The 26,068-nt window shown below is 37.1% G+C and overlaps 7 protein-coding genes across 10 annotated transcripts; 5 read left to right on the top strand and 2 right to left on the bottom strand.

The window, feature by feature from the left end:
* The first annotated feature begins 5,678 nt into the window (after nucleotides 1-5,678).
* LOC9309753 lies at nucleotides 5,679-8,876 on the top strand. Of its 2 annotated transcripts, none has more exons than XM_021023836.1 (2): nucleotides 5,679-5,929; nucleotides 8,100-8,876. In XM_021023836.1, exon 2 carries the CDS (start codon nucleotides 8,112-8,114, stop codon nucleotides 8,757-8,759), a length of 648 nt encoding a protein of 215 aa, XP_020879495.1. In that variant the 5' UTR covers nucleotides 5,679-5,929; nucleotides 8,100-8,111; the 3' UTR covers nucleotides 8,760-8,876. The 2 variants fall into 2 exon arrangements, with proteins under 2 accessions (XP_020879495.1, XP_002873685.1); XM_002873639.2 differs by having other exon boundaries at nucleotides 5,841-5,929; nucleotides 8,097-8,876.
* A 1,150-nt stretch (nucleotides 8,877-10,026) lies between these two features.
* Nucleotides 10,027-11,916, top strand: LOC9307696 (universal stress protein A-like protein). Its single transcript, XM_002873638.2, has 4 exons — nucleotides 10,027-10,332; nucleotides 10,756-10,877; nucleotides 10,997-11,115; nucleotides 11,476-11,916. Exons 1-4 carry the CDS (start codon nucleotides 10,155-10,157, stop codon nucleotides 11,582-11,584), a joined length of 528 nt encoding a protein of 175 aa, XP_002873684.1. The 5' UTR covers nucleotides 10,027-10,154; the 3' UTR covers nucleotides 11,585-11,916.
* Nucleotides 11,917-11,954: 38 nt separating this feature from the next.
* Nucleotides 11,955-13,693, top strand: LOC110227780 (F-box/LRR-repeat protein At3g58980-like). Its single transcript, XM_021023368.1, has 3 exons — nucleotides 11,955-13,020; nucleotides 13,098-13,244; nucleotides 13,317-13,693. The coding sequence occupies exons 1-3, from the start codon at nucleotides 12,703-12,705 to the stop codon at nucleotides 13,521-13,523; spliced, it is 672 nt and encodes a 223-aa protein (XP_020879027.1). The 5' UTR covers nucleotides 11,955-12,702; the 3' UTR covers nucleotides 13,524-13,693.
* A 63-nt stretch (nucleotides 13,694-13,756) lies between these two features.
* LOC9309752 (ADP-ribosylation factor) lies at nucleotides 13,757-16,061 on the bottom strand. 3 transcript variants are annotated; one of them, XM_021023370.1, is made up of 7 exons: nucleotides 15,967-16,061; nucleotides 15,378-15,535; nucleotides 15,137-15,207; nucleotides 14,792-14,911; nucleotides 14,591-14,709; nucleotides 14,422-14,503; nucleotides 13,757-14,000 (listed from the first exon to the last, which is right to left on the bottom strand). In XM_021023370.1, exons 2-7 carry the CDS (start codon nucleotides 15,523-15,525, stop codon nucleotides 13,995-13,997), a joined length of 546 nt encoding a protein of 181 aa, XP_020879029.1. In that variant the 5' UTR covers nucleotides 15,526-15,535; nucleotides 15,967-16,061; the 3' UTR covers nucleotides 13,757-13,994. The 3 variants fall into 3 exon arrangements, with proteins under 3 accessions (XP_020879029.1, XP_002871626.1, XP_020879028.1); XM_002871580.2 differs by lacking the exon at nucleotides 13,757-14,000 and having other exon boundaries at nucleotides 14,410-14,503; XM_021023369.1 differs by lacking the exons at nucleotides 13,757-14,000; nucleotides 15,967-16,061 and adding an exon at nucleotides 15,901-15,943 and having other exon boundaries at nucleotides 14,410-14,503.
* An 85-nt stretch (nucleotides 16,062-16,146) lies between these two features.
* On the top strand, nucleotides 16,147-18,259 carry LOC9307695 (peptide deformylase 1B, chloroplastic/mitochondrial). Its single transcript, XM_002873637.2, has 7 exons — nucleotides 16,147-16,425; nucleotides 16,528-16,666; nucleotides 16,761-16,953; nucleotides 17,044-17,154; nucleotides 17,462-17,524; nucleotides 17,712-17,848; nucleotides 17,948-18,259. Exons 1-6 carry the CDS (start codon nucleotides 16,212-16,214, stop codon nucleotides 17,811-17,813), a joined length of 822 nt encoding a protein of 273 aa, XP_002873683.1. The 5' UTR covers nucleotides 16,147-16,211; the 3' UTR covers nucleotides 17,814-17,848; nucleotides 17,948-18,259.
* Nucleotides 18,260-18,382: 123 nt separating this feature from the next.
* Nucleotides 18,383-20,404, bottom strand: LOC9309751 (polygalacturonase At1g48100). The gene is given in 6 exon segments (XM_021023366.1): nucleotides 18,383-18,955; nucleotides 19,072-19,262; nucleotides 19,406-19,613; nucleotides 19,714-19,884; nucleotides 19,981-20,112; nucleotides 20,189-20,404. Coding segments are annotated over 6 exon segments (1,299 nt in total). The 5' UTR covers nucleotides 20,393-20,404; the 3' UTR covers nucleotides 18,383-18,562.
* Nucleotides 20,405-22,676: 2,272 nt separating this feature from the next.
* On the top strand, nucleotides 22,677-26,012 carry LOC9309750 (shaggy-related protein kinase epsilon). Its single transcript, XM_021023367.1, has 13 exons — nucleotides 22,677-22,931; nucleotides 23,217-23,362; nucleotides 23,470-23,562; nucleotides 23,751-23,810; nucleotides 23,915-24,187; nucleotides 24,309-24,383; nucleotides 24,466-24,522; nucleotides 24,674-24,814; nucleotides 24,903-24,953; nucleotides 25,091-25,186; nucleotides 25,282-25,365; nucleotides 25,444-25,546; nucleotides 25,643-26,012. The coding sequence occupies exons 2-13, from the start codon at nucleotides 23,246-23,248 to the stop codon at nucleotides 25,723-25,725; spliced, it is 1,233 nt and encodes a 410-aa protein (XP_020879026.1). The 5' UTR covers nucleotides 22,677-22,931; nucleotides 23,217-23,245; the 3' UTR covers nucleotides 25,726-26,012.
* Nucleotides 26,013-26,068: the final 56 nt, after the last annotated feature.

Here is a 26,068-nt window from a genome sequence, read left to right as displayed (position 1 = left end):
GTATAGAGAGTCTCTAATTGTATAGGAGTCTCTAATTATTGGTTAAGGCTATGGTTTAGGCCTTGGTTTTGAGTTGTATATAAACCCTCAATTGTATAGTTTTGAAGATTAATGAGAATAAGATTCATTTGGTAATATGGTATCAGAGCAAAATATCTTAATCTCATTCTAACAAACACTTCCGCTTCATCGGAGCTTCGTCGGCTTCTCGCCGGATTTTTTCCTCCGATTTCAAGCTCTATGAGCTTTCTCTTCTTCGATTCTTGCTTGTCTTCGTTCTCCTGTGCATTCTCAGCTACGGATTTTTCGATTTGAAGCTGTCTTTGATTATCAATGGGAAAACGCAATTGCAAGTCGAAGTATCGTTCCGTTGCTCCCGATTCGCCGGAATCCGGCACGGCGTTGTCACCTCGAGCTCGCGGCGAGTCATCTGGACATCCTCCACCTCCCGCGACTTCAGGATCGGCGAATCGCGTTGCTCCAATCACTGATCGTGCTCCAGCTCGTCGTTCTCTTTCACACGACTCTTTTGAGGTATCAGATTCACCGGATAATATCCACTCTCCCTTTTACCTGCAAAATTCTGATCATCCTGGACTCGTTTTAGTAGCTGAACCTCTAGATGGTAATAACTATGGCGTCTGGTTTGTTGCTATGACCACGAGTCTAGAAGCTAAGAATAAGCTTGGTTTTCTTGATGGATCTATTGTTAAACCTGATGAATCTGATCCTTATCATAAGATCTGGTGTCGTTGCAATAGCATGGTGAAATCGTGGTTGTTGAATAGCGTCTCTAAGAAGATTTATGCTAGTATCCTCTACATCAAACATGCTTCGGATATCTGGAAAGATCTTCACACACGCTTTCATAAGTCAAACCTTCCTCGCCTCTACAAGCTTCGTCATCAGCTTCACTCTCTCCATCAAGGCAGCATGGATCTGTCATCTTATCACACTCAAACTCAGACTCTGTGGGAAGAGCTCTCTAACATTCAGCTCACACCACACACTGTTGAGGATTTACTTGCTGAGAAAGAAACTAATCGTGTCATTGACTTCTTGATGGGTTTAAATGATTGTTATGAAGGTATCCGGAGTCGCATTTTGATGAAGAAAGTCTTACCTACTTTGTCTGAAGTTTTTAATCTCTTGGATCAAGATGATAGCCAGAGATGCGCAAAGGTTCCTCTTCCAACTGCTCTTGCCTCTGCAGCATTTCAGGTTTCTCATTCATCATCTCCAGGTACTGCTCAGACTTCTTCATTCATGCGGAAAGACAGGCCTTATTGTACTTTCTGTGGAAAAGTTGGTCATGTGATTGATAAATGCTACAAAAAGCATGGTTATCCTACCAGTTTTAAGCCAAATCAGAGGACTGACACCAAACCGTCTGTTGTGGCTGCTGTGACTACTGATGACTGCTCTGCTAATCCTTCTTCCACTGATAGTGATCTGTCTCCTACTCAGATTCAACAGCTTGTTTCATACCTCAGCAGCAAGCTTCAGATTCCTACCTCTACTCCCACTCCAGAAGTTCACTCTGTCTCAGCATCTTCTGTCCCTTCTTCCTCAACCATGTGCCCAATTTCCGGTACTTTTTATCCCTCTATCACTTGTTCTTTTACCGGAATTGATAGGCCTTTTATCTGTTCTGTCAATGGTAAACTTCCTGCCATTGATGCTTGGGTGATAGATTCAGGAGCAACCAATCATATTTCTCATGATAAAGCTTCTTTCCTTACCTTCAAACAAATTCAAAACAATGTTAATCTTCCTAATGGGATTCTTGTGAGCATTGTTGGGATAGGTACTATACACTTGGGTAGAAATTTGATCCTTCATGATGTCTTGTACATCCCTCAATTCAAATTTAACCTCCTTAGTGTCAGTACTTTAACCAATAGTCTAAACTGTAGAGTTTGGTTTGATAGACTCTATTGTGGTATACAGGATCCTACTCGGGACTTAATGATTGGGAAGGGTAGGCAAGTGGCTAATCTATATTTTCTGGACATCGAGTCAGTTTCAAGTCCAGGTACTTCTCTTCCTATTGTTGCTGCTTCTGTTTCCAGCCCCGACATGTGGCATAAACGTCTAGGTCACCTCTCTATGTCTAGACTTCAGTCCATGCAATCTCTTTTGTCTTTCAATAAAATCAAAACTGATACAGAACATCACTGTAAAGTTTGTCATCTTTCAAAACAAAAACATTTACCTTTTGTTTCTCAAAATAAACTCAGTGATAATCCTTTTGATCTAGTTCACATTGACACTTGGGGTCCCTTTTCTGTCCCTACTCATGATGGTTTTCGATATTTTCTAACTATAGTGGATGATTATTCTAGGGCTACTTGGGTATATCTTCTTAAGAATAAGTCTGATGTTCTTCAAGTTTTCCCAACCTTTCTCACTATGGTAGAAACTCAGTTTCAGAGTAAAGTTAAGGGGGTTAGGTCTGACAATGCTCCGGAACTCAATTTTCTAGCCTTTTATCAGTCTAAAGGCATTCAATCTTATCATTCTTGTCCTGAAACCCCACAACAAAACTCTGTTGTTGAACGAAAACATCAGCACATCCTCAATGTTGCTAGATCTCTTCTTTTTCAATCTAATATTCCTCTTCCTTATTGGGGTGACTGTATTCTTACTGCAGTTCATCTAATAAATCGTTTACCTGCTCCTATCTTAAACAATAAAAGTCCTTTTGAAGCTATGACAAAGAAACTTCCTGACTATTCTCAATTAAAAGTTTTTGGCTGTCTTTGTTATGCTTCCACTTCACCCAAGAACAGACACAAATTTGATCCTAGAGCTCGTGCTTGTGCTTTCCTAGGTTATCCAACTGGATACAAGGGTTACAAGCTTCTTGATATTGAATCTAACGCTATTATTGTCTCTAGACATGTAGTGTTTCATGAAGAGCTCTTTCCGTTTATTGGTTCTGATCTTTCTATGGATACAACATCCTTTTTCCATGATCAGTCTCAATCATCTCCTGTGTCGCCTCATATATCTGATGAAAGTCCTTCTGTACCTTCATCTTCTGCAGCAATTCAACCTTCTGTTGAATCTGTTAAAATGTCCCTGAGCCTTCTGCTCAAACATCACACAGGAGATCCAAAAAGCCTGCTTATCTTCAAGACTACTACTGTCATTCAGTAGGGTCTTCAACCGCTCATGAAATATCCAAGTTTCTCTCTTATGATAAAGTCAATCCACTTTATCTCTCTTTTCTGGTTTCCATTGACAAAGAAAAAGAACCCTCAACCTATGCTGAGGCAAAAGAACTTCTGGTTTGGTGTGGAGCCATGGATGAAGAAGTGGATGCTTTGGAGGGAACTGATACATGGACTATTTGCACCTTGCCTCCGGATAAGACTCCTATAGGCTGCAAATGGATTTTCAAAGTGAAATTCAATTCTGATGGTACTATTGAGAGATACAAGGCTCGTTTGGTTGCCAAAGGGTATACTCAACAGGAAGGAATTGATTACAATGAGACTTATTCCCCAGTGGTAAAGCTGACTTCAGTAAAACTGATTCTTGCTATTTCTGCTATACATAATTTTTCTCTTACTCAACTAGACATCTCCAATGCTTTTCTCAATGGGGATCTAGATGAGGAGATTTACATGAGGCTTCCTCCTGGGTATGCTGCCAAACAGGGGGACTCCTTGCCTCCTAATGCTGTGTGCAAACTGAACAAATCTTTATATGGCCTTAAGCAAGCTTCACGACAGTGGTTCTTAAAGTTTTCTCAGACCTTGACTACACTGGGGTTTACTCAATCATACTCTGATCACACTTGTTTCCTGAAAATTACTGATACTTTGTTCTTGTGTGTATTGGTATATGTGGATGATATAATTATCTCCAGTAACAATGATTCAGAGGTTGATATCCTAAAGTCTCAGCTCAAGTCTTTTTTCAAGCTCCGTGACCTTGGTGCTTTGAAATACTTTCTTGGCTTGGAGATTGCCAGAACCGCCGAAGGTATTCATATTTGTCAGCGTAAATATGCCCTTGATCTCCTTGATTCTGCAGGGCTACTTGGCTGCAAACCTTCTAGCATTCCAATGGATCCTCACGTCAAGTTTTACAAAGACAGAGGTGGAGATCTTGTAGATGCAGAATCCTACAGGCGCCTTATTGGTAAGCTCATGTACTTGCAAATCACGAGACCTGACATCACCTTCGCTGTGAACAAGCTGAGTCAGTATTCTCAGGCTCCTCGCAAGGCTCATCAACATGCAGTTTACAAGATTCTTCATTACATCAAAGGAACTATTGGCCAGGGTCTTTTCTACTCAGCTAAGTCAGAATTACAACTACAAATGTTTGCTGATGCAGATTATGATTCCTGTTTAGACACACGTCGTTCTACTTCAGGTTTTTGCTTATTTCTTGGTTCTTCCCTCATCTCTTGGAAGTCCAAGAAGCAACCTGTCGTCTCCAAAAGTTCTGCAGAGGCTGAATACCGCAGTCTTTCCATGTCCACAGATGAGCTGGTTTGGATCACTAATTTCTTCAAGGAATTGAAGGTTCCTCTTTCTAAACCTACTCTCCTATTCTGTGACAACACTGCAGCTATCCACATTGCAAATAATCCTGTCTTTCACGAGCGCACAAAGCACATAGAGAGAGATTGCCACAGTGTTCGTGAGAGGTTACTCGCAGGTTTGTTTCAATTATTCCATGTTCGTACTCATCTCCAACTTGCAGATCCATTCACTAAGCCCCTGTACCCAGCACCATTTCATCAACTCATTGGCAAGATGGGTTTACTCAATATATTCGTCCCATCTTGAGGGGGACTATTATGATATATGAGTCTGTATAGAGTATGAGTTTGTATAGAGAGTCTCTAATTGTATAGGAGTCTCTAATTATTGGTTAAGGCTATGGTTTAGGCCTTGGTTTTGAGTTGTATATAAACCCTCAATTGTATAGTTTTGAAGATTAATGAGAATAAGATTCATTTGGTAATAGATATTGTAATCTTAATGAGGAAAAACGAATATTCTTATCAGTATGATCATATACTTTTAGTTGAAAGATTTTATATATATATATTATATATATATATATATATATATATATAGTCATGATTACATCATCGTATCATTGAAAAATACTTAGCCACCATCACACATTATCATATATATGGTTTTATATACTCCATTATCTTCTTCCAAATTTAACCCATTGTCGTTGACTCGTTGTAATTTACTGAATTGCACTTATATAGACATTTAATTCTATTTGATTATCATTATCGTGAATCACTGAATCTCTAAACATATCACACACTTCCCGGCTTTCAATTTGATTGTATCAAAGCTAATAACGAATAATCTACTCATAAGTTTTGGTTAACTAGTTCATCAAAAAAAAAAGGCTAGCTTAAGTCTAATTACGTAAAGCTAACGTTTTGGATGGATATATATTATAACAGTAAAGGTACAGTATATGCAAAAATATGTCCAAAAATATATTCGTGTTTAACTCATTCAAATAGAGAGCTTTACTCAGCTGCTAAAAAAAACTGCAATTATAATAATTAACGCAATTAAATTAAGCTCCGTTCACGTGAATATTCGAATAGGTCTCTGAAAGAGAGTTATATATTTATACACACACATAGAAGAGAGAGAGAAAGCAATACAAGTGTATATATGTATAAATGGAGCATTTGCTAGACCAAATCATATTTCTTAATCCCCATCTCCTTATTCTCCTTCTCCCTTCTCCTTCTTCTTCTTCTTTTCTTTCCTTTATATTCATTCATCCCAAACATAAAACAACAGATCATATCTTAAGATTACTACAATATACAACACATCAAATGAAATTGTATTTCTGTTGAACTTTATGCATCCAAAGTTATATATATTTACCAGAAAGAAAGCAAGTTAAGGAATCCTCCAAGGTATCATCTCTACATTTCTCTCATGACTCATCATTTTCAATTAGGGTTTCTATGTTGGGGTCCGGTTTCTATAAATCCCAGTTACTATTATGGTCTTAACTACGATTATAATCTTAATTAGCTATAGTGCTCATCGTTGATTCACATCTCCGAAGAGCTTATATATTTTTAACCCTAAAAACTGATTAATTAGAGGGATTTGTAGGTTGCATGTGTGTCATTTAATTTGTGACTACTACATTGGAGATACAAACATACTGTATATTTCATAATTAATATTAATTGTATCTTTTTAAGAATATTTCCATAGATAATGAAATTGAGCTTCTAATAATGATATCCATATACACAAAAGTATATCATATGTGTTAATATATACGTATATCACTAAATGATCAGTATCGTATATGAACATGCAAATTACATTTTTTTAATTTACCCACCATTTTGCACTTTTACCTTATACAAGTGAAAAGGGACAATAGTACTAGGTCCCCACTCCGATAAAAAGGAAATATACAATTTTTTTTTTTAATTTCTAAATACGAAACATATATGATGGTTTGTAATTTATGTTATAAATCATAATGCATTTGAGAATATTTGATTACGATTTTCGCTTTCGTAAAGATGAAACAGAAATATATATACAACTGTAACAACTCTACAACCTTTGCAGGAGTCAAAAGCAGTAACTTTAATTCATTTTTAATATAAAACAAAAGTAACATCTTAAAAAAAAAAAAAAAAAAAAATTAACATCTTCATGATCAATAGCCCATTAATAATAAGTAGTTCATACACATCTAAAAAACATATTATCGTTTACTGAAAATTATACTGCAGGGGGATTCCTAAATAGACTTTCTAGGACTCTTATTTTATAGGGTTAATGATTATCAATTGTATTATAAGTTAAGTAGGAGGACTCAAGTGTAAATGAACAATACTATCTATTTTATACTGTTTTCTAAATTGTAGTATTTTATTACGGTCCACGTATTTGGGCCATAAGAAGACCCGGCAATCCACGTGAAAGAGAATCCTTCCCACTAACATCCACGTTACCACATTAATCTTTAAATAGTTCTCATCAATTAATCACTATAATACTCCTTCCGTTCCTAATAGTTTGATGTTTTGAAATTTTTTTTGTTCTACTAAGTTTGATGTTTTGAAATAATATCATTATTATTTTTAATCCTAACCAATAGGAAGAGGAAATAAGTGAAACTAAAATTATTAAACAAACAAACAAATAATTAAATAATATAAAAATTAATTTTTCTTAATTTATGTGCAAAACCCAAAACATCAAACTTAAAGAAGAGAGAGAGTATTAATCACCAGATCATCCCTTCCTTAAAAAAAAAGAAAAAAGAAAATATTAATCACCATAACTTTGTTGGTACAACAATCTCCATCTTTTGTTTGTCGCATATCTTCGGATAACAAATGTTTTTAAAGTATTTTCTAAATGTAAAATGACCATTTCTATCATACAACGTAAAAGAAAATGTTAAATACAAATATACTACAATACAACTTTTTGAACGTTGTTTAAAATTTAAATTAACAAAAAAATATTAACGAGATACCTACCAGGCTACTACACCACAATTAATCTCAGAGAGTCCCCAAAAAAAAATCCATTAATTCATTACATATCCCTAGAAGGACCCCATTTTTAAATCTTTCAAAAACTTTAATATTTGGATGGTAAAAATCCCCAGAAATCATAATATGGATCTGTTCCCACGCGCTCCTTGCATTTTCTAAACGAGAGCATTAGACCAAACGGTTCAAGACTTCAAGCCGTTAATAAGATGTTTGATTTACTTGAGAAAAAAAAAAAACACCAAGTCGTTACATGTCGTGCTTTACACGCGCCTTAAGGGAGAGCGTGAGGGGATAGTGAATCTAAACCTGAACTGTCTTGGTCATTAAGTGAAAGTGCATGGAAAATCTCGAGTTGTTGTTTCCTACATCTCTCTGTTTTTTTTTTTTTTAATATACTAGTATATTTTACTATTTCCTATACGTATCAACTTGTAAGCAAAACTTTTTCAAACTTTGATCCATAAATTTAATACATATTGATGTATCTCGTATATATATCACAGTGACAAAGCTCTCTTTTTTTTTTTCTGTATTATTTTGGTTGTAGTAGGCTTTTGTTTTGATGGAGGAAACCCCGCATCGAGTTTCACGTAGAACCCATGGCGGGACCCACTGTCAAAACGACACCGTCGACGAAGAGAGCCGTCGACGACGGCATTTCAACCACCACACTCACGGCAACGAACTCAAATGCTCCAGTAAGAGATGCCGATCGTGGGCGGCTGCGGCGATTGCTGACTGTGTAGCGCTTTGTTGCTGTCCATGTGCGATCATAAACCTTCTTACTCTCACTTTCGTCAAGGTCCCGTGGATGATCGGACGGCGATGTCTCGGCGGCGGTCGGAATAAGAAAAAGCGGAGGCTATTACACAAGAGGAAACGCCGCGGGAATATCAACGGTGAAGATGAGTTTCATCATCATAATAACCATCACCGCCGGTTTGAGACAGCCGAGGGGGACGAGAAATGCGGCTGCGGAGGTGTCGGGGGATGTTATGGCGGCGGAGATTATGATGATCACCGGTTTGTGGTAGAGAGAGATGGGAGTTTAACGAAGGAGGAGGAGGAGGAGAAGACGACGTCGTGTAAAGGAGGAGATCATGATGAGTCGAGAATAAGTGCAAGAGTTGAAGCCGAGAGAGTGTGGTTAGAGTTGTATCAGATTGGTCATCTTGGATTTGGTAGAGTCTCTTTCACTGGAATTCAATGATTGATCAATTTGTAGGATTTTAGTTATATTCAAATAAATATAAAATGTGAATGTTTTAGTCTATGTGTTCTATTCTATGATAATGATAGGTTTCGCTAGTGAGCGTATTCGCATCAATACATCTCGATCCACTATGCCAGAGACCACATTTGTGATATATGACTGCAAAAATTTGTTCATTCAATCAAAATATCATGAAAGCTCGACAATTTTAGAGACTCCTGCCGTTGCTTTGATTTATAAAACTACATGTGAAATAAAACAAAGAGGAAGTGGTTATTGGTAGATTGATTCGTAAAAAGATCATCAGTAACATTTAAAGTTCAATCTTTATTAGTTTAAGAATTCTTGTAAAGAGATATATTTGTGTATAATCCTCCATAATCTCGAATGTAATTACATTCCAAAGCTTTTGTTATTCAATTTTTTTGTTTTAATGATTCTATTAAAGTATAATATTATTGGGATATGAATTCTTAACACACTAATATCCACATAACATTATTTTTAAAGTAACATAGGTTTTATCATATTTATTAAATTTTTTTTTTTTTTGACAAGATCTTTAAGGTGGTGTTATTCAATAATATATTTTAATAGAATTGAAATCCAACACTAATCCAGTGTCATTCAACTAATGATTATAAATCTAACGTTAAAATCTGGTGTTATTAGATCTTATACTTCATTAGATTTTAAAAGTTTGGTGTTATTCAATGGTGGAGTTAAGGTCAATTCTTTAAGGTTTGTAAAATCCAGTGTTATTTTAAACTAAAAGACTTGTAAAATATTTGTATATTAAGTCATTTCAAATGAAACCTCTTTGGAGTTTCATGAGTAAATTATTAGAATCAAAATCCAAGATATACTGCAGAGATTTTGAAATCCACACAAACAGATTCTTAAAACCAATATCAGAAAACAAATCTAAACCTTAAAGAATTGACTTTAACTCCACCATTGAATAACACCCCCTAATTGAAATATCAACAATCGTTGAACTTGAAGTCTTTAACAAAATCAAGCTAAGCCTACCAAATAATACAAACAAACCCAGCCAAAAAATAAGAAAACATAAATAATAATTCTATACAAAAATGGGCCCGTTCATAAACAAATTGTCAAATTTATTAGTTGGGCTAGATACGAGACAAATTTAATAGTCGGGCCCACTAACAAAGGTCTGCTCGTAACCGACCGTGCGCATTTTAGTTGGGACCCATAATTATTATGTTATCGTGCTCTAATTGTGCACCGTCCGCGTACAATACCCTTTCCTCTCTGCTTGTGCCGGACATAGTTGTTTTTTTTCAGTTCGTTCCTTCTTCCCCGCCTTCTTCTTTTAGGAACCAAACAGAGAGCTCAAGAGAGAGAGAGAGAGTCGGTGAAACAATAATGGAGAGCGAGCCGACTCGAGTGATGGTGGCGGTGAATGAATCGACTCTCAGAGGCTATCCACACGCGTCGATAAGCAGCAAAAAGGCATTCGAGTGGACACTGAAGAAGATCGTTCGGTCCAATACCTCTGGTTTCAAGCTTCTCTTGCTCCACGTTCAAGTTCAAGACGAAGACGGTTATTTCTCTGTTCTCGTCTCTTTCGATTGTTAATTTCGAATGTTTTTGATACTTGGATTTGAGTCTGTATCTGTGGTTAATGTTGTTGATCATTAGTTCCAATGATTATACTCAACGGATATGTTTAGGGTATAAGTTGATCAATACAGGCTAAATTCTGTGTTTCTTAAGACTTGATCTCTAGTGTTTTAGCTGTTTGCGAGGGGTCGTAGAGTTTTCAATGCAAGTCTGAGAACTTAGAAGAACTGTTTTTTTGGTCAGTTAGAAGAATCTATATAGTTAATTGTGTTTCTGATTTCTAAGAAATATTATGGAAGCGGCTTTCTTCATGTTTATGTGATATCTATATAGTTTTTGTTTGTTTGTCAGATAGCATTAATAAAGGTGATCTTACTTGTTTTGATTATGAATTGGGAAGCAGGTTTTGATGACATGGACAGTATATATGCTTCCCCTGATGATTTCAGGGGAATGAGGGAGCGTAACAAGGCTAAAGGACTTCACCTTCTTGAGTTTTTCGTTAAAAAATGTCATGAGATTGGGGTAAACGACTCTTTTAACTCATATATTGGGGATCCACATCTGTCTTTATGCCCCTCATCACTCGTATCACAATCTCTTAAAAACCTTCAATGACTTTTGATAACTATTATTATTTGTAGGTTGCGTGCGAGGCCTGGATCCGGAAAGGTGATCCCACTGAAGTAATATGCCACGAAGTCAGGCGAGTCCGGCCAGATTTTCTGGTTGTGGGAAGTCGTGGTCTCGGCCCATTCCAAAAGTATGTACAATCCTCTGCTTTATAGTTTATACCCGTATCAATTAGTCATTTGGTTTATTTGGCGTGGATTCACAACCCATCAGCATGGTTTTCGATTTGAAATGCCTATCAAGGGATTTAAAAGTTCCTGTTGATGCTTTCATTATGTAGTCTCAGTTGCCTTGTTGGGTTTGGGAAAAACACAGATCAAGAATGAGTTGATCTTATTAGATTTCCAGTGACCTTTTTCTTGCATATGATGATTGATGACACCTCATGGAAATCGAACGCTGCCCATGCTTTAGACTTTATACTGCACTTGCTGGAGCTTGAAATCACAGATATTGATCAAATTCACATTTGTTTACTACTGCTGGACAGGGTATTTGTTGGAACTGTGAGTGAATTTTGTGTGAAGCATGCAGAATGCCCAGTCATCACAATCAAACGCAGTGCTGAAGAATCTCCACAAGATCCAGCTGATGACTAAATTCCTAAAGCAACACAAAACCATGCGTGCGATTTCATGTCTGCTGAATCCCGTAAGCTTTTGAGAGACAAATAAATGGGTGTGTTGCAGTACAGAGGAAGAAAAAGGTTACAGAACTCTTTTGATTGATCTAGTAAGTGCGTCTGTAATAGATATTCGATGATACACACACACAGCATCATAGATAATCGTGTGTAGTCTCCATTCTCGAAAACATGAAAACAAAAGTTCCTTTATTCGTTGTGTAACATTAGACTCTTCAATGTCTTTGATATATCGCTATCCAATGTCGGATCTGTTACATAATATCCATATTAGATTCAGTTTTGAAATTATAATGCCAAATAGCAACAAAACCAATATCTGGATTGAATCACTCAAAATATTTAAATATTTGTTATTACTTGACTAGCTGACCATGTCCGAACCCTAGTTGTGGATTGCACGTCTTCTCGAACTAAAACTGTGGAACTCTTCCTCTGGTGCCGAAGTTTATTCTTCTCTTTTGCTAGGTATAATAATTTGATGTTTCTTGGACGATGCAACCTTTAGTAAAAAGGGTTGTCTAGGATTTGGCGAAAAGAATGGATAGGATCAGCGATCTACCAGATGGGATTATCATCCGCATTTTGTCCTTCCTTTCCATAGATGAAGCTGCTTCAACTTCCCTTCTCTCAAAGAGATGGCGTGATATGTTTGCCTTCACACCAAATCTCCATTTTTCCCTTACCAAACCAAAACAGTTCTTGCCTTTCGTGGATCACCGACAAAATTTCATGGATTTCGTGGATCGAGTGTTGGCTGTGTCAGGCGATTCCGCCATAAAGAGTTTACTCTGAAATGTCGACTCGGTGTTGGCTCAGTTCATACCAACCGTTGGAAATGTAATGTGCTGAACCGTGGTGTTGCGGATCTTTATCTTGATGTAAAAGCTCAAGATTCACTACTCTTCGAGGTCTTTGCTTGCAAGACACTTGTTAAGTTGAAACTGAATCGTTTGAAATTCCTATGCTTCTCTTCCAGCTCTTAAGACTCTCTCTCTCCATTTCGTTCGGTTCTATAATCTTGACGCGTTCGAAAAGCTTATCTCTGCTTGCCCTTTACTTGAGGAATTGATCATGGATTATATTTCGTGGGAGCTTTGGAAATGTTCTCACATCCTCTCTTGTCAGACCCTTAAGAGACTTACCATTGGATGTATCAGTTTTAGTGTTGAGTTGGGAAGCATGAGTTTTGATAATCCCAATCTTGTCTACTTGGAATACTCTGATTTTGTTCAGCTTCTTTATCCAGTTGTTAATCTTGACTCTCTTGTGGAAGCCAAGCTCAGGCTTACAATGAACGAAGGAGGACCTAAAAACTGCGATCCATCAAATATGATTAAGGGTTTAAGAAATCTCGAGATCCTCAACTTATCATGTCCTGAAACTGTGGAGGTAATTGTTGTTCTTCTCTCTGCATTTGATCCAAAGATTGGTTTTATGAAGACTAGTTCATTTTGTTTTTGTTTCAGATTTTTGGGATCTTCCATGAAACAATGCCTGAGTTCGAAAACCTTTTTCATTTATCTATCACATCTGAAGTGGACTTCTGTTCATCTGTCTCTTCTCTACCATCTCTGCAGAAGAAATCTCCAAATTTACACACTCTTGTCATCAAGGTATGATCCAAGACCCCAAAAGATTGTTCGACAAACGCAATTTACAATGACTAATAAACTGTCTTGCTTCAGGGTTTCTTGCGCCATGATAAACCTGCATCTGATTGCAAATGCTTCTTGGGATGTTCTCGTCTATCTTCATGTCCTGTGAAGGTACTAGTATTAACAGAGTACGAAGGAAGTATCAAAGAGCTGGAGCAAATGAAGCGTTTCTTGGAGGAATTGCCATGTCTTGAGCTCGTTAAAGTTTGCGCCTCTGCTAAACACAAGGAAAAGTAGCAACTCACCACGGATTTGCTAACGCTTCCTAAAGCTTCTTCCAAATGCGAGATCAAGGTTGAGTTTTCTTGAAAATACCATATTGGCTCTCATATTTGCCCAAGTCTGTTGGAACATGAATCTACTTACTGTTATGACCATATTGAGCCCTCATGCGTAGTGTATTTGATTCGGTTATATTTGGGTTCTAAAAACTGAGAGAATACTGTATGCAGTGAGTGACATTCTATAAGGAGAAAAAGGTAACATGTCTACTGCTTACGAAGAGTGTTTCCATAAGTTTAGAAGCAAACAAAACGGTAAAAGTAAAAACTATCACAAAATCCATTTTTAACATGTTCAACACACACACGCAATGACACAAACATCAACGGATGCTATAAACCGTTGTAAAGTCAGATATAATACTTCTTTCTTCTCCACAATCACTAATGGTCTCTTCCAAGTGCAAAAAGTGTTCCAGCAGCTTCATCATGCCTACTCAATCAAAATGAAGGATTGATCAGTATTCATGAATCATATTTTGGCAACAAGGATAATAACACAAATGATTTTACTATCGTCCCAGAGTTTGTATATGGATACCAGGATATGAATAGGGCCAAAATTTATGTGGATTGGTGGGTGCCAAGTTATTTGTGTTATTAATAAAATCATACAGATCATACATTTGCTATCACAAGACACAAACTTGGGGCTGCTTCAGCAATGGGGTTTGCAATAGCTTGGTGGCTCAACAAAGTGAGTTCTATTCCTCAATACCAAAGAGCTACCCGGTTTTGATGAGCATACAATCTAAAACCCCTAAGGATGTTATTTAAGGGCATCCATACTTTCAAAAGAGTGTTCCTTTCAATTGTCTACTTAGTTTTACAAAATGGGGTATTTAGTTATTTACCTTGCTAGCGATGTTGTTGGAGAGCCAATCAAGGCCTTCATAAAGACCTTCTCCAGATGTGGCACAGGTGCTTTGGATGTACCTGTTAAAAGGAAAAAACATAAGTTACATTCCACCACATTGTGTGATCAATCTAACCACAAGAAAAAATTCTAGAAAAGAACTTTACCAATGGCGTTGGCGAAGAGAGTGAAGTCCAAGCTTGTCAGTTATTTCTGCAGCATTCATTGCGTTGGGAAGATCTTGTTTGTTTGCAAACACAAGAAGGACAGCATCCCTCAGTTCATCCTGCAAACAGGGTTTAAATCAGATTATGGAAAACTATTTCTGCCTAACTGTGATACAAGAGAAAACCAGAAGGAAAGCTAACCTCATTTAACATGCGATGTAATTCATCTCTCGCCTCCACAACTCGGTCCCTGTCGTTGCTATCAACCACAAAGATAAGACCTTGTGTGTTCTGGAAGTAGTGCCTCCACAGGGGACGAATCTGTTTTTAATGGAAGTTGCATTCTTAATGTCAAATATCAGAAAAAAGGAAGAAGACAAACACTCATAGATACTGGACGTGAAGATTGAAATTTACTATTCAAATTGAGCTTGCATGATATATATATAAACCAGGTTTTACGAAAGATCAGTACTACTTAGATGCAGAGCATAAAGCATGACGAGGACAATATACTATGATCTAGACAAGACTTAAAATGTGTACCTTGTCCTGACCCCCCACATCCCAAACAGTGAAGCTGATGTTCTTGTATTCAACAGTCTCCACGTTGAATCCTAGAAACAAGAACCTCCTCAACATTAAATTCGAGAAGAAAAACTTCGATGCAGGAGAAGATTACATAAAATCCATAGAGGATAAAACACAGGTAAGAAACAGAAAAGAACATTAATCTACTAAGTACACATTGAGAAACACTCTGATTCGAGGAATCCTTAAAACTTACCGATGGTCGGAATGGTAGTGACGATTTCGCCAAGCTTCAGCTTGTAGAGAATAGTGGTCTTACCAGCAGCATCAAGACCTACCATCAGAATCCTCATTTCTTTCTTGGCAAAAAGCCGGCTGAACAACTTTGTGAAATTAAGCCCCATTTTCCTTTATCTATACATAAGATCCAAAGTAAACCACAAAACACAGGTCAAGCAAAGCACAATTCGGCTCTATGTAACGATAACAAAACAAAATATTAAATCTATCTGCATCACAGAAAAAATTGATAAAAAGGATTACATTCCAAAAGATTTCAGCACAAAATTTCAACCAACCTATTCCTATAGATTGAAACAATGTCGATAATCAAATCCTTGAATAAAGCACATAAGATAATGAAATTCAACGTGTGAATCGACAAACAGAACTTGTAGACTGAGAACCAATGAACAAACCTATAAACCAGCTAAATCTATCGATCAATCTCTTGCTACTCTAAGAAAGATGGAGATCAAAAACCGAGAAAATCAATATACCAGAGATTTTGAGAAAGGATGATACAGAAGTTGAATCTATGAATGGTGGTGTGAGAGTTTGTTTACCTTTCGAAGAAGCTCCAAAGAAGGATCTCTGTTGTAGAGCAAGCCGCGAGTTTCGAAGAGAAAATGTCTCTCCCTCACAGAAGCTCTAATAATAGAATATTTATCAAATTCGTCCCTATAATATAGCGATATTTCGGATTTCACTAAAAATTAAAGGAGAATTACAAAATGGTCTACTCAATCTTTTTACTTACTCTCCACACAAATTCAGTTTTTCCGCTTTGTCTGAAGTTAGTACTCTAGCCATGGCCGTCTGTAACTGCTTCCTCCAAGCTCCACCACTCTCTCGCTTATTCTTACCGGTTTTATCTCGCCGAGCTACTACACTCTCTGCCGGTTATGGTCGGCTCAAATCCACCGTCATGTTCTGCTCTACTGGGAACCGGACCAGTCCTCTGATATCTCCGGTTCGCGCTGAAGTAAAGCGCGTCTCACGTAAAGACGTTGAAGTAGCTTCAGGTAAATAACTTGCTTATCTATTATTTACACACTTAGGTTTGTGGTTACTCTATGAGTATCTTCTGTTTATGTACAATTGTAATTTTGTGTTTTTTTTTTAAGCTTCTGATCTTCAATTTGAGACTCCTTTGAGGATTGTTGAGTATCCGGATCCTATACTACGGGCTAAGAACAAGAGGATTGGTGTTTTCGACCAGAATTTGAAGAACTTGGTTGATGCTATGTTTGATGTTATGTACAAGTAAGTAAGTGTCCTCATTATTATGTAAGTAACTTAGTACTCAATAACACAGACAAACAACAGAATGTTGCTGTGATTACATGCTATTGGACAGAACGGATGGTATTGGGCTCTCAGCACCACAAGTAGGTCTCAATGTTCAACTTATGGTGTTTAATCCAGCTGGGGAGCCTGGTGAAGGAGAAGAAATTGTTCTTGTAAATCCGATTATCAAGAAATATTCCGATAAGTTAGTACCGTTTGATGAAGGATGCCTATCCTTCCCCGGGATCTATGCTGAAGTAGTTGTATGTCCACCCTTTCTCGACCGAATTTCTTAACTTTACTGCTCATTGTTTCTTGGAAATCGGTTTTTATGTGGTTGGTTTTGCTTTCAGCGACCACAATCTGTCAAGATTGATGCAAGGGACATTACTGGTGAAAGATTTTCAATTAGTCTATCTCGTTTACCTGCACGAATCTTTCAGCACGAATATGACCATCTGGAGGTTATTTCTCCACTTTGATTTTGATATATGTGCTTGATGAGATAGCATTGACAACACAGAAAATACATTTATGGAAAATTGAGTGGCTGTAGTTGTGTTTATACAACTGAAATAAACCAGAGAGAAAGCTGATATATTTTGATGTTTCAACATTGAAAAGTGTCATCTCACGGGTCTTATCTTCGTTAGTACATTTTTTACATGCATGCACTTTTACTTGTTTTCATGGAGGTGTTTGGTGTTACTGTATGTGAGTATCACTTGCAAGCTTTCGTTTCGGTCTGACGGAACAATCTTTCAAATACAGGGAGTTCTCTTCTTTGACAGAATGACGGATCAAGTTCTTGATAGCATTCGTGAAGAGCTAGAGGTGAGTAAAACTGTAGCAGGACAGATTCTAAAGCTATAATAACCACTAGTTAAAGTTCGTGGATAGAATCACCCTTTGTATGTTAGTAGTGACTTTGGTGAACATCTTTGCATTAAGTAGTCTACTGTCTTAAAATGTATGTTATCATCGTTATTCTACAATATTCCTGACAAGTTTTGTACCGCAGGCCCTAGAAAAGAAGTACGAAGAAAAAACTGGATTGCCAAGCCCTGAAAGAATACAAGCACGACACAAAAGGAAAGCAGGAGTTGGTTTTGGCAAACGTTGATGAGACATTCTCGCTCAAATCCCTTTCATCTTCGTGTAGGATATGAGTAAAACTGTTACTTCGGAGTTTCAGGTTTTATTCTTTGTTCACTTGGGTTTTTGTCCTGAAACATTTCTACTTATTTTCCACTGCAGGGTTTAACTATGGTATAGGAAGCAGACAATGACAAGAAACACGTTTGCTTTTCTAAATTTAGAGGAGCACATCACATTATGTGATTCAAATCTCCCAAATAGGATGTACGGTTGAGACACAGATCATATATTTCAGAATCTTTTTTTGGTCTTGAGTATTATATTTATTCAGATTGTTTGTTTTGCGCTGTTATCTAATGTTGGCCTCTTAGCTTGACCTTTGGAAGTTGGAACTGCGTTTAGAATGTTCTTGCTAGTAAGTTGAACAATGTCGTGGTTTATCCTTTGTTACAAAGTAAAATGCGTTAGTTGTTTACATGTGCTGGAATTTTTGGTAACTAGACTTTTGATTTATTGCTTAGCTCTCATTTTATACATTTTCTGTGCATCCCTCGGAGGATATATGAAATCCTTCCTTAGGCTATGGGTTGGAACTAATTCAATAACTCCCAATAGTCTATAACAGAATGCAATACATTGCATGCGATATATTACATTTTGTTTGCAAATGATTTATAAAAACTAGTATATGACAAAGGAAGAGATTCAAACCCTTCTTTATTCGTATATTGTGTGGCCTACCTTGACATTTTAACATAATTTCTTACTCTAATATCAGCAAGCATCATTATTAGACCGGCTTGCAGCTTCTGGTGACTTTTCTGTTTTCAAACATTGTATTGGTGGAAGAGTTTTTGTCTTCAGTTCACCGTGTGCCTTCCAGCAGAAAGGATCTAGTGAACTTGCTTTTCCTGTGGCTGGCTTAAGCTCTATGGTCGAAAGTGAGATTCCTGTGCATGGCAAGCTATCACTGCAGGCAAAGCGTACAGGTTCTTTGGTGTAGGTACCTTTTATGTTTATGTAGTTTATGTTTGATACAGCGACTGCTGAAGTTTCATTATGGCATCCGCCACCATCGCAGTAATATTGATCTATTATTATTGGATTGGCTACGTTGCTGACTTGAATATTTGAAAACATAACTTGTTTTACAGACCCTGATCCTCCCTATCATTAAACATAACAGAAAGTTGTCAGCATCTTTGAATTGTTATCGCATGCATTTTTTTAAAATTTTCTTTGCCTTTATTCTGTTATGCGAATAACCGTGCTGGAGAATTTACCTGCCAGGACTTTATTCGAACACCATTCGTAGTTTCATGCATCGTGACATCACGGACAGTGATGTTTGAAACACACGCCTTTGTATTGTCCTTTCCCAGTCCTCCAATGCTAATTCCATGGCCAGGCCCACAGTCTACATCGTGTATGTTGATATTCGAGCATCCAGTTTGAATTGATATACAGTCATCTCCTGTAGAATGAAAGAAATTGTTATTTTTCATCATAACTTCAGTAAGTAGAATTGAGAAATTTATGATGATTTGACTTGTAGTGTCTGATTAAGTAATATCTTTAATTTAAACCAAATGGGACATGTTTTAAGTCTGTGGTTACCACAGGCCAGTGTGCTGCGGTAAATAACGGCATCTTGAGAGTTTTGCAGGTGGATTCCATCTGTGTTTGGGGAATCTCCAGGGGATGAAGTTGTGAAATCAGACACTTGAATGCTTTTGCAGTTATCAAACTTGAGATGGGTTTGAGGGCTGTTCTGTATGGTTATTCCACTGACCGTTACACCGTTACTCCCGTAGAACCTCAAAGCCTACATACCAACCAAGTAGGTAAATCAAAAATAAATTAAAGTTTCAAACGTTGATATTAATTTGGCTCCATCCATGAAATTTAATCAGGTTAAAACTTACTGTTGGTTTGGTCCTTGGCATTTTCGCGTTGTTCCACCATACTGATCCTCGTCCATCGATTATCCCTTTTCCTTTTATAGTGATTCCTTTAAGTGATTTGAATTCTATTCATTGCAAAAGACCTGATCCCCATGCACTTGCACTCGTTGGAGCTATGATCTTTCCATCTATCTACAAAGTATCCATATATGTTAGTCGCGGTTATATAACTATAAATGGTCGAATAACATTTGGTTCTTTATCTTATTTTATTTCTTGATAATTCACCTGAAACACAATGTTCTCTTTACATTCTTTTCCCAGGAAAGAAATAGGACCAACAAGGAACGTAGAACCAGATGGAACTAATAATGTTGACGCTGCCACCTTACAAGCTACCTTCCAAGCATCTTCAAAAGCCTGTGATATAAACGGTTCCATTATATATCGATAAGACGAATAGAAACACAGCTAAACAATAGAAATGCACACTGACCTTTGTGTCATCACTTTTCCCATCACCTTTTGCGCCATGGTCAAGCACATTGATTGTTCCTGAACTTTCCCCTTGAGCAATAGACCTGCGGTTTCCTTTCCAGTATACACTGTGCCTAGCGTCACAAGTCCCGAACCTCGAAGAGAGTGAGGAGATTAAGAGAAGAAAGTTCAGAGAAAGACATTTCAAGGTTAGTCTATACATCTTTAATATTGAAAAAGGATTTGTTTTAATATGAGATGTAAGTAAAATGGTAAAGCGAGGCTCATATTTATAAGCAGGGAAAAATACTGTTACGCATATGAGAATGAATCTATGATACAGTTAAACAGTTAGATGAGGACAAAAGGCCTTGGAACTCTCTTCCTTTTCAAATCAAGCATGTTCTACTCATTTGCTATATTTTATTAAATTGACAAAATTGAATAAAAAAGCTCATGAGGTTTACTTTCTTGATCAGCTTGTTCTATTGACCACATCATCACACTTTGCTTGCGGTTTGGCTTTGATTTGTTCTTGAAAATCATCATACATTATCAACATCTTTACTTCCGATGTGGCTTCGAATTTTCTTGAGTAGGCGTGTTACTTCGAAATTGTTTTGGTCGCTACTAACATCTTAGTATTCTCTAGCATTAATTCGAAGTTTCATTAAATGGCTATGTTATACTGATCTGAGGGTTAGTGTGCAGTTTTTAGGCGCTAGAAATAACTGATTACTTTCGTTTATAATAGAGAATGAGTCTGGTCAGTACTTAACCGGTCTTTGTAAGCTCTTTCGGTTAAATGAAAACCAAAATCAATTAATCAGGCATCAATAGAAAATGGCGAAAGAGTCAAGAAAAGTTGCCATACAATTACAGGTACATCACGTAAACCTCATCATCATCATCAGATAATCTTTTTTATGTTTAGTTCCTGAAATCAAGCACCGTAATTTATGTTAAATCTATGGTGTCACTGAATCTTTTAAAATCTATTCATCTTTTATCTTCAACTCATATTTTCAAAGATCCATTAGTTGCAAGACAATATGATATATGCTCGATACGGTTTTCTGATTATTGTTGTTATAGAGAGAATAAACCAACATTTGGGGATTTCTGGTTAATGATAAGCATATAGTAACTAGTAAGGTTCAATGTATGAAATTAAACTCGTGATCTGAAGATACACGTGCATGAGCCCCAGGTAAAAGGATATATAGGCTGCTATAGATTTGGTACGTTGGTACGTGTATGCAACACATGCGTTGACAAACTTTGTTGAATTATTCTATTTGATTCATGATCTTGAGAAGCCTATTGGTTACCAAAATTGGAATAATATAATCACTCTTCGACTCTTTGTATTTGAAGTTCGTGTTACTATTTTATTATTTTTTCTATTGCTTTGGCAGTTGAAAGTGTGGTATATAGATTTTGTTTTCAAGTAACTGATTTCTTGTCCTCTTTCTCAATATCTTGAATATATTGAGTACAAGATAGGTAATTCTTACATTTCTTTGTTGGTTTAAATGAGATAGGTAACGTTGCAACATTAGACTAATTTTGCAATATTTTGATGGTTTAATCATTTTATATAAGTATACAGGGGGAAAAATGTTGGATAGCAAATCACGTGAAGTGGTCATAACTCGCAAATCACATGAACAATATTTCTAGTACTCCGTAGAATTTGTGTATGTCCAAGTCCAACAACACGCGGAAGACGTAGAATTTGACAATTTCACCATTGTGTAATCTTAACCCGTGATTTGATGTAACGTTTACTACGTTCGTCTATAATCTAGAGCATTGTAATAGGCGTGTTTGATTTAATCATTTTTAATTTTTTGGTCAACTTCTATATTAATGTTTTACATGCATCGTGTTGTACGCAATTTATGTGAATAACGCCAATTTGTCTGACGGTTTAGTTTAATATCGTGTACGAAATTCACTCTTTTGTCGTAACCATTTATTTACAATCGGTGATTCCTATCAAATTGTTGGCACATCACTTCCAATATTCAATGATACATGATACTGTAATTGGCATTGGCAATTAGTAAAATCTTTATTAACAAAAGGGCTACTTTAAGGCCTTATCCTTTAAGAGAACAGTTATAACAAGCCCATATTCTTTAAGGCCCATCACCGTGTAGACCAACGGTCGAATCAGACACGACATCGTATAGCGAACCAAATCTTGTCGCTTTATGTGAGATGACTTGGCGATTTCGTAATTGAGATTTCCTTTTCTGACAAAACAACATTACAAATACCGAAAAAGTGAGGAACGAGAATCAGTGTACGCCACGCTTCGCTTAACGTTTAATACTCCTCTCAATCGTAGCCGTCCGATTATTTTCTGGCTTTGTTGTCGTTTTTCATGACCCAAATCTAACCGTCAATTAAAGAAGCTTACCATACACCCAACCGCAGGAAAAAGATTCAAGACCATTAAAAGCAGTCAACACAGATGACGTGACTCTAAGCGATTCCAACCAAAACACGCCACGTGTACGGGTACTCTTCTTCCTTGAGCGCGGACGTCAAAACTAACTATCAACTAAAACTTTGAAACTACCTATTGGGGTCCGCTCTCTCTCTGCCATCAGAAGAAAAACCAAACACAGCACCAACTCGAAGAGGGAGAGATTTGCCATTTTCGGCAAGGAAGAGTCTTTTATTCTAGGGCTTCTCTAGTTGCTGCTGCGTAAACAAGATGGTGAACTGAAATTGCGGCGGAGACTTTTCAGGTATGACGGCGCCACGACGTAGTCTCTTTTTGTGTTTGTTTAGCTCGACGCTGAGAGATTATGGAACAAACCATCTAGTTTTTACAGATTAGGGAGGGTTTAAGGTTGTGGTTACTTTGGATAAATCTATGTTAAATGTAGTAGAGCTAGGTTTTTGGCAGTTCTTATTACTTATTAGATCTTCTTCACTGTCTCTGTGCTAATGTCATTTTGTTCCAATTTTGGTTGAGTGAAAGTGATTGAACCATAACCTATGTTTTGCTTTTGTGTGTTTGGTCTTAACAGATTGACGAATTGAATCAAAGTACTTGAATATGGCTTCTGTGGGAACATTACCGGCTTCTTCTGTGGCTACAAAACAAAGCAATGCTTCCATATGCGCTGAAAAACTACCTGAAGGGATTAATGAGATGAAGATAAAAGATGATAAGGTTGAACAACTCAGATTCAGTATTAAGATCTAGCCTCTTATTTGATTTGGACTTTTTATGTTGTTACTTATGTGTTTTTCTTCGTGCTGTTTGCTGGTTGCTTGTAGGAAATGGAAGCAGCTGTGGTTGATGGGAATGGAACTGAAACAGGTCACATTATTGTTACAACTATTGGTGGTAAAAATGGTCAGCCGAAACAGGTTAGCTTGTTTAACATTTGTGTGTTTGAGAATTATCCATATTTGGTATGTTAATAGGAAGTTGATAGAAAGATCATTCGCTTACGTGAGTGGCACAATGACTGCCATATCTGGCACAATTTGTGGTTACTGTGATGTGTAACGTGTAATATAGTCTCTTATAGCTCTTTCTTTTTTTGTCCTTTCAGACCATAAGTTATATGGCAGAGCGCATCGTTGGACAAGGTTCTTTTGGAATTGTTTTTCAGGTGATGTTTCGATTAACTGCCCTGAATAATTGATTTTAGTAAGTAGCTGGTGCATAGACTCAATGTAGATAATTTTTTCTGATCTTGTTATTGTATATATGCAGGCCAAGTGTTTAGAAACGGGGGAAACTGTTGCAATCAAGAAAGTTTTGCAAGACAAGAGATACAAGAACCGTGAGCTGCAGACGATGAGGCTTCTTGATCACCCTAATGTTGTATCCCTCAAGCATTGTTTTTTCTCAACGACAGAAAAAGATGAGCTGTATCTCAATTTGGTCCTTGAATACGTTCCTGAGACTGTCTATCGCGTCTCAAAGCACTATAGTCGGGCTAACCAGAGGATGCCCATGATATATGTTAAACTCTATACTTATCAGGTAATTATTATCGAGCCACCAGAACATTTGTTCTCATCTTTTGAAATACTATTGAGTTATAATCAACACTGTGTTGCCATGATTTTCTCAAATCTTTCTCTTTCTTCTGTTGTGGATGCAGATTTGCAGAGCTTTGGCGTATATTCATGGAGGAGTAGGAGTCTGCCACAGAGACATAAAACCACAGAATCTTTTGGTTCGTGTCCTTAGTTGAGATGTTAATTGCAACGTTCAATGGTCTACATGCTTCTGCTTAATTAATCTTGTGTTTCTCGTAGGTTAATCCTCATACACATCAGGTCAAGCTCTGCGATTTTGGTAGCGCAAAAGTTCTGGTATATTATCATGAATAAGAGATGTTGATTTTATTTTCATATGAAAAGTGGACACACATATTACTTCTCTAGTGTTACTAGTCCTTACCTTAGTTGATAGAAGAGTTGTGTAAACTGAAGTAACCTTTTTAGCTTTGCCACTTTGTAACAGGTCAAAGGGGAACCAAACATCTCTTACATCTGCTCCCGTTACTACCGAGCACCTGAACTTATATTTGGAGCCACGGAATATACAACAGCCATTGACATATGGTCTGCAGGCTGTGTTCTTGCTGAATTGCTCCTTGGTCAGGTAGTTTGACTGTCCAAAATTTCTTTTATAATTCATGATGTTAATCACCAAATGATGTCTAAAGTTAAGTATTACCAATTTTTGGCAGCCTTTATTTCCAGGTGAGAGTGGAGTCGACCAGCTAGTCGAGATAATAAAGGTATTTCAATTTCGTTACACAAACCCCTACAATCATAATAAGCCATTGCTATATTGAACATAGACTGGATCATTGATTCTGTGGAATGAAGAGGCTCCATTTCCTGTTATTGATTGCCATCATTTTGTTTATTACAGGTTCTTGGAACACCAACTCGGGAGGAAATCAAATGCATGAATCCAAACTACACTGAATTCAAATTCCCTCAAATAAAGGCTCATCCGTGGCACAAAGTAAGCAAACACATCATCAGTCTTTCTCTTAACATTGATCTCCGTATAATTTTTTCGCCTCCGTTGATTGAAAAAATCTGTTGTTGGCTCTTAAGATATTCCATAAGCGTACACCTCCAGAAGCTGTAGACCTCGTCTCAAGACTTCTCCAGTATTCTCCAAGCCTCAGATCAACCGCTGTAAGTCCATGAAATGATTACGCTTTCACATCATATTCGATATTCATTTGGCTGATTCAAACTATCTTGTGATTGTAGATGGAGGCAATAGTTCACCCGTTCTTCGATGAGTTACGTGATCCCAATACACGTCTTCCTAATGGTCGCCCATTGCCTCCTCTCTTCAACTTTAAACCTCAAGGTCCGTCTCCTCCAAATATGCTTTTGTTTGTTTCCCAATGCTATTTTTTTTTTTAACAAAGACTAAAAAGTGTGTGCTTGTCGTTAAAATTTGTAGAGCTAAACGGAGCAAGTTCAGAGTTGTTGTCCAAGCTTATACCTGACCACGCCAGAAAACAATGTTCCTTCCTCGCTCTCTAAATCTCTCTCTCTCTCTCTCTCTCTCTATATATATATATATATGTGTGTATGTACACATGCATATATAATATGCTGATCGCTTTAAGTAATGGAGATAGCTTCTCAGGATTTCCTTATTATTATCTGTCATCTTTTATGTATCTTCTTTGTTGTTTATTGTGTACTGTTATCAGAAGAAGCACTTTATTTCATTCGATGATTAGTGTAATGTATGTAACGGTCTTTGACTGGGCTGGTCGCTGCAGTTATGTTGGATACTTCTAAATTATGAAATAACCTTCTCGCTCCTCACGTGTCATTGCATGCATCAAAAGCTCATGCTTCAAAACCATTTTTAAAAAGA

The sequence above is a fragment of the Arabidopsis lyrata genome (genome assembly GCF_000004255.2).
Source record: "Arabidopsis lyrata subsp. lyrata unplaced genomic scaffold ARALYscaffold_6, whole genome shotgun sequence".
Taxonomy (NCBI): Eukaryota; Viridiplantae; Streptophyta; class Magnoliopsida; order Brassicales; family Brassicaceae; genus Arabidopsis; species Arabidopsis lyrata.
Note: the sequence above shows the minus strand (reverse complement) of the source record. Positions and strands in the feature narration are given on the sequence as shown.

Bases quoted from the DNA above. Each gene is read 5' to 3' on its own strand.
- LOC9309752 (XM_002871580.2), bottom strand. From the start codon at position 15,525: ATGGGGCTTAATTTCACAAAGTTGTTCAGCCGGCTTTTTGCCAAGAAA. The intron at 14,710-14,791 runs GTTAGCTTTCCT...CCCTGTTTGCAG, and splicing joins TACATCGCATGTTAAATGAG to GATGAACTGAGGGATGCTGT. The intron at 14,504-14,590 runs GTAAAGTTCTTT...TCCTTTTAACAG, and splicing joins TCTCTTCGCCAACGCCATTG to GTACATCCAAAGCACCTGTG.
- LOC9309753 (XM_021023836.1), top strand. From the start codon at position 8,112: ATGGAGGAAACCCCGCATCGAGTTTCACGTAGAACCCATGGCGGGACC.
- LOC9307696 (XM_002873638.2), top strand. From the start codon at position 10,155: ATGGAGAGCGAGCCGACTCGAGTGATGGTGGCGGTGAATGAATCGACT. The intron at 10,333-10,755 runs GTTATTTCTCTG...ATTGGGAAGCAG, and splicing joins TCAAGTTCAAGACGAAGACG to GTTTTGATGACATGGACAGT. The intron at 11,116-11,475 runs GTATGTACAATC...ACTGCTGGACAG, and splicing joins GGTCTCGGCCCATTCCAAAA to GGTATTTGTTGGAACTGTGA.
- LOC110227780 (XM_021023368.1), top strand. From the start codon at position 12,703: ATGGATTATATTTCGTGGGAGCTTTGGAAATGTTCTCACATCCTCTCT. The intron at 13,021-13,097 runs GTAATTGTTGTT...TTTTTGTTTCAG, and splicing joins CATGTCCTGAAACTGTGGAG to ATTTTTGGGATCTTCCATGA. The intron at 13,245-13,316 runs GTATGATCCAAG...GTCTTGCTTCAG, and splicing joins TACACACTCTTGTCATCAAG to GGTTTCTTGCGCCATGATAA.
- LOC9307695 (XM_002873637.2), top strand. From the start codon at position 16,212: ATGGCCGTCTGTAACTGCTTCCTCCAAGCTCCACCACTCTCTCGCTTA. The intron at 16,667-16,760 runs GTAAGTAAGTGT...GCTATTGGACAG, and splicing joins ATGTTTGATGTTATGTACAA to AACGGATGGTATTGGGCTCT. The intron at 17,155-17,461 runs GTTATTTCTCCA...TTTCAAATACAG, and splicing joins ACGAATATGACCATCTGGAG to GGAGTTCTCTTCTTTGACAG.
- LOC9309750 (XM_021023367.1), top strand. From the start codon at position 23,246: ATGGCTTCTGTGGGAACATTACCGGCTTCTTCTGTGGCTACAAAACAA. The intron at 23,563-23,750 runs GTTAGCTTGTTT...TTGTCCTTTCAG, and splicing joins AAAATGGTCAGCCGAAACAG to ACCATAAGTTATATGGCAGA. The intron at 24,384-24,465 runs GTTCGTGTCCTT...TGTTTCTCGTAG, and splicing joins TAAAACCACAGAATCTTTTG to GTTAATCCTCATACACATCA.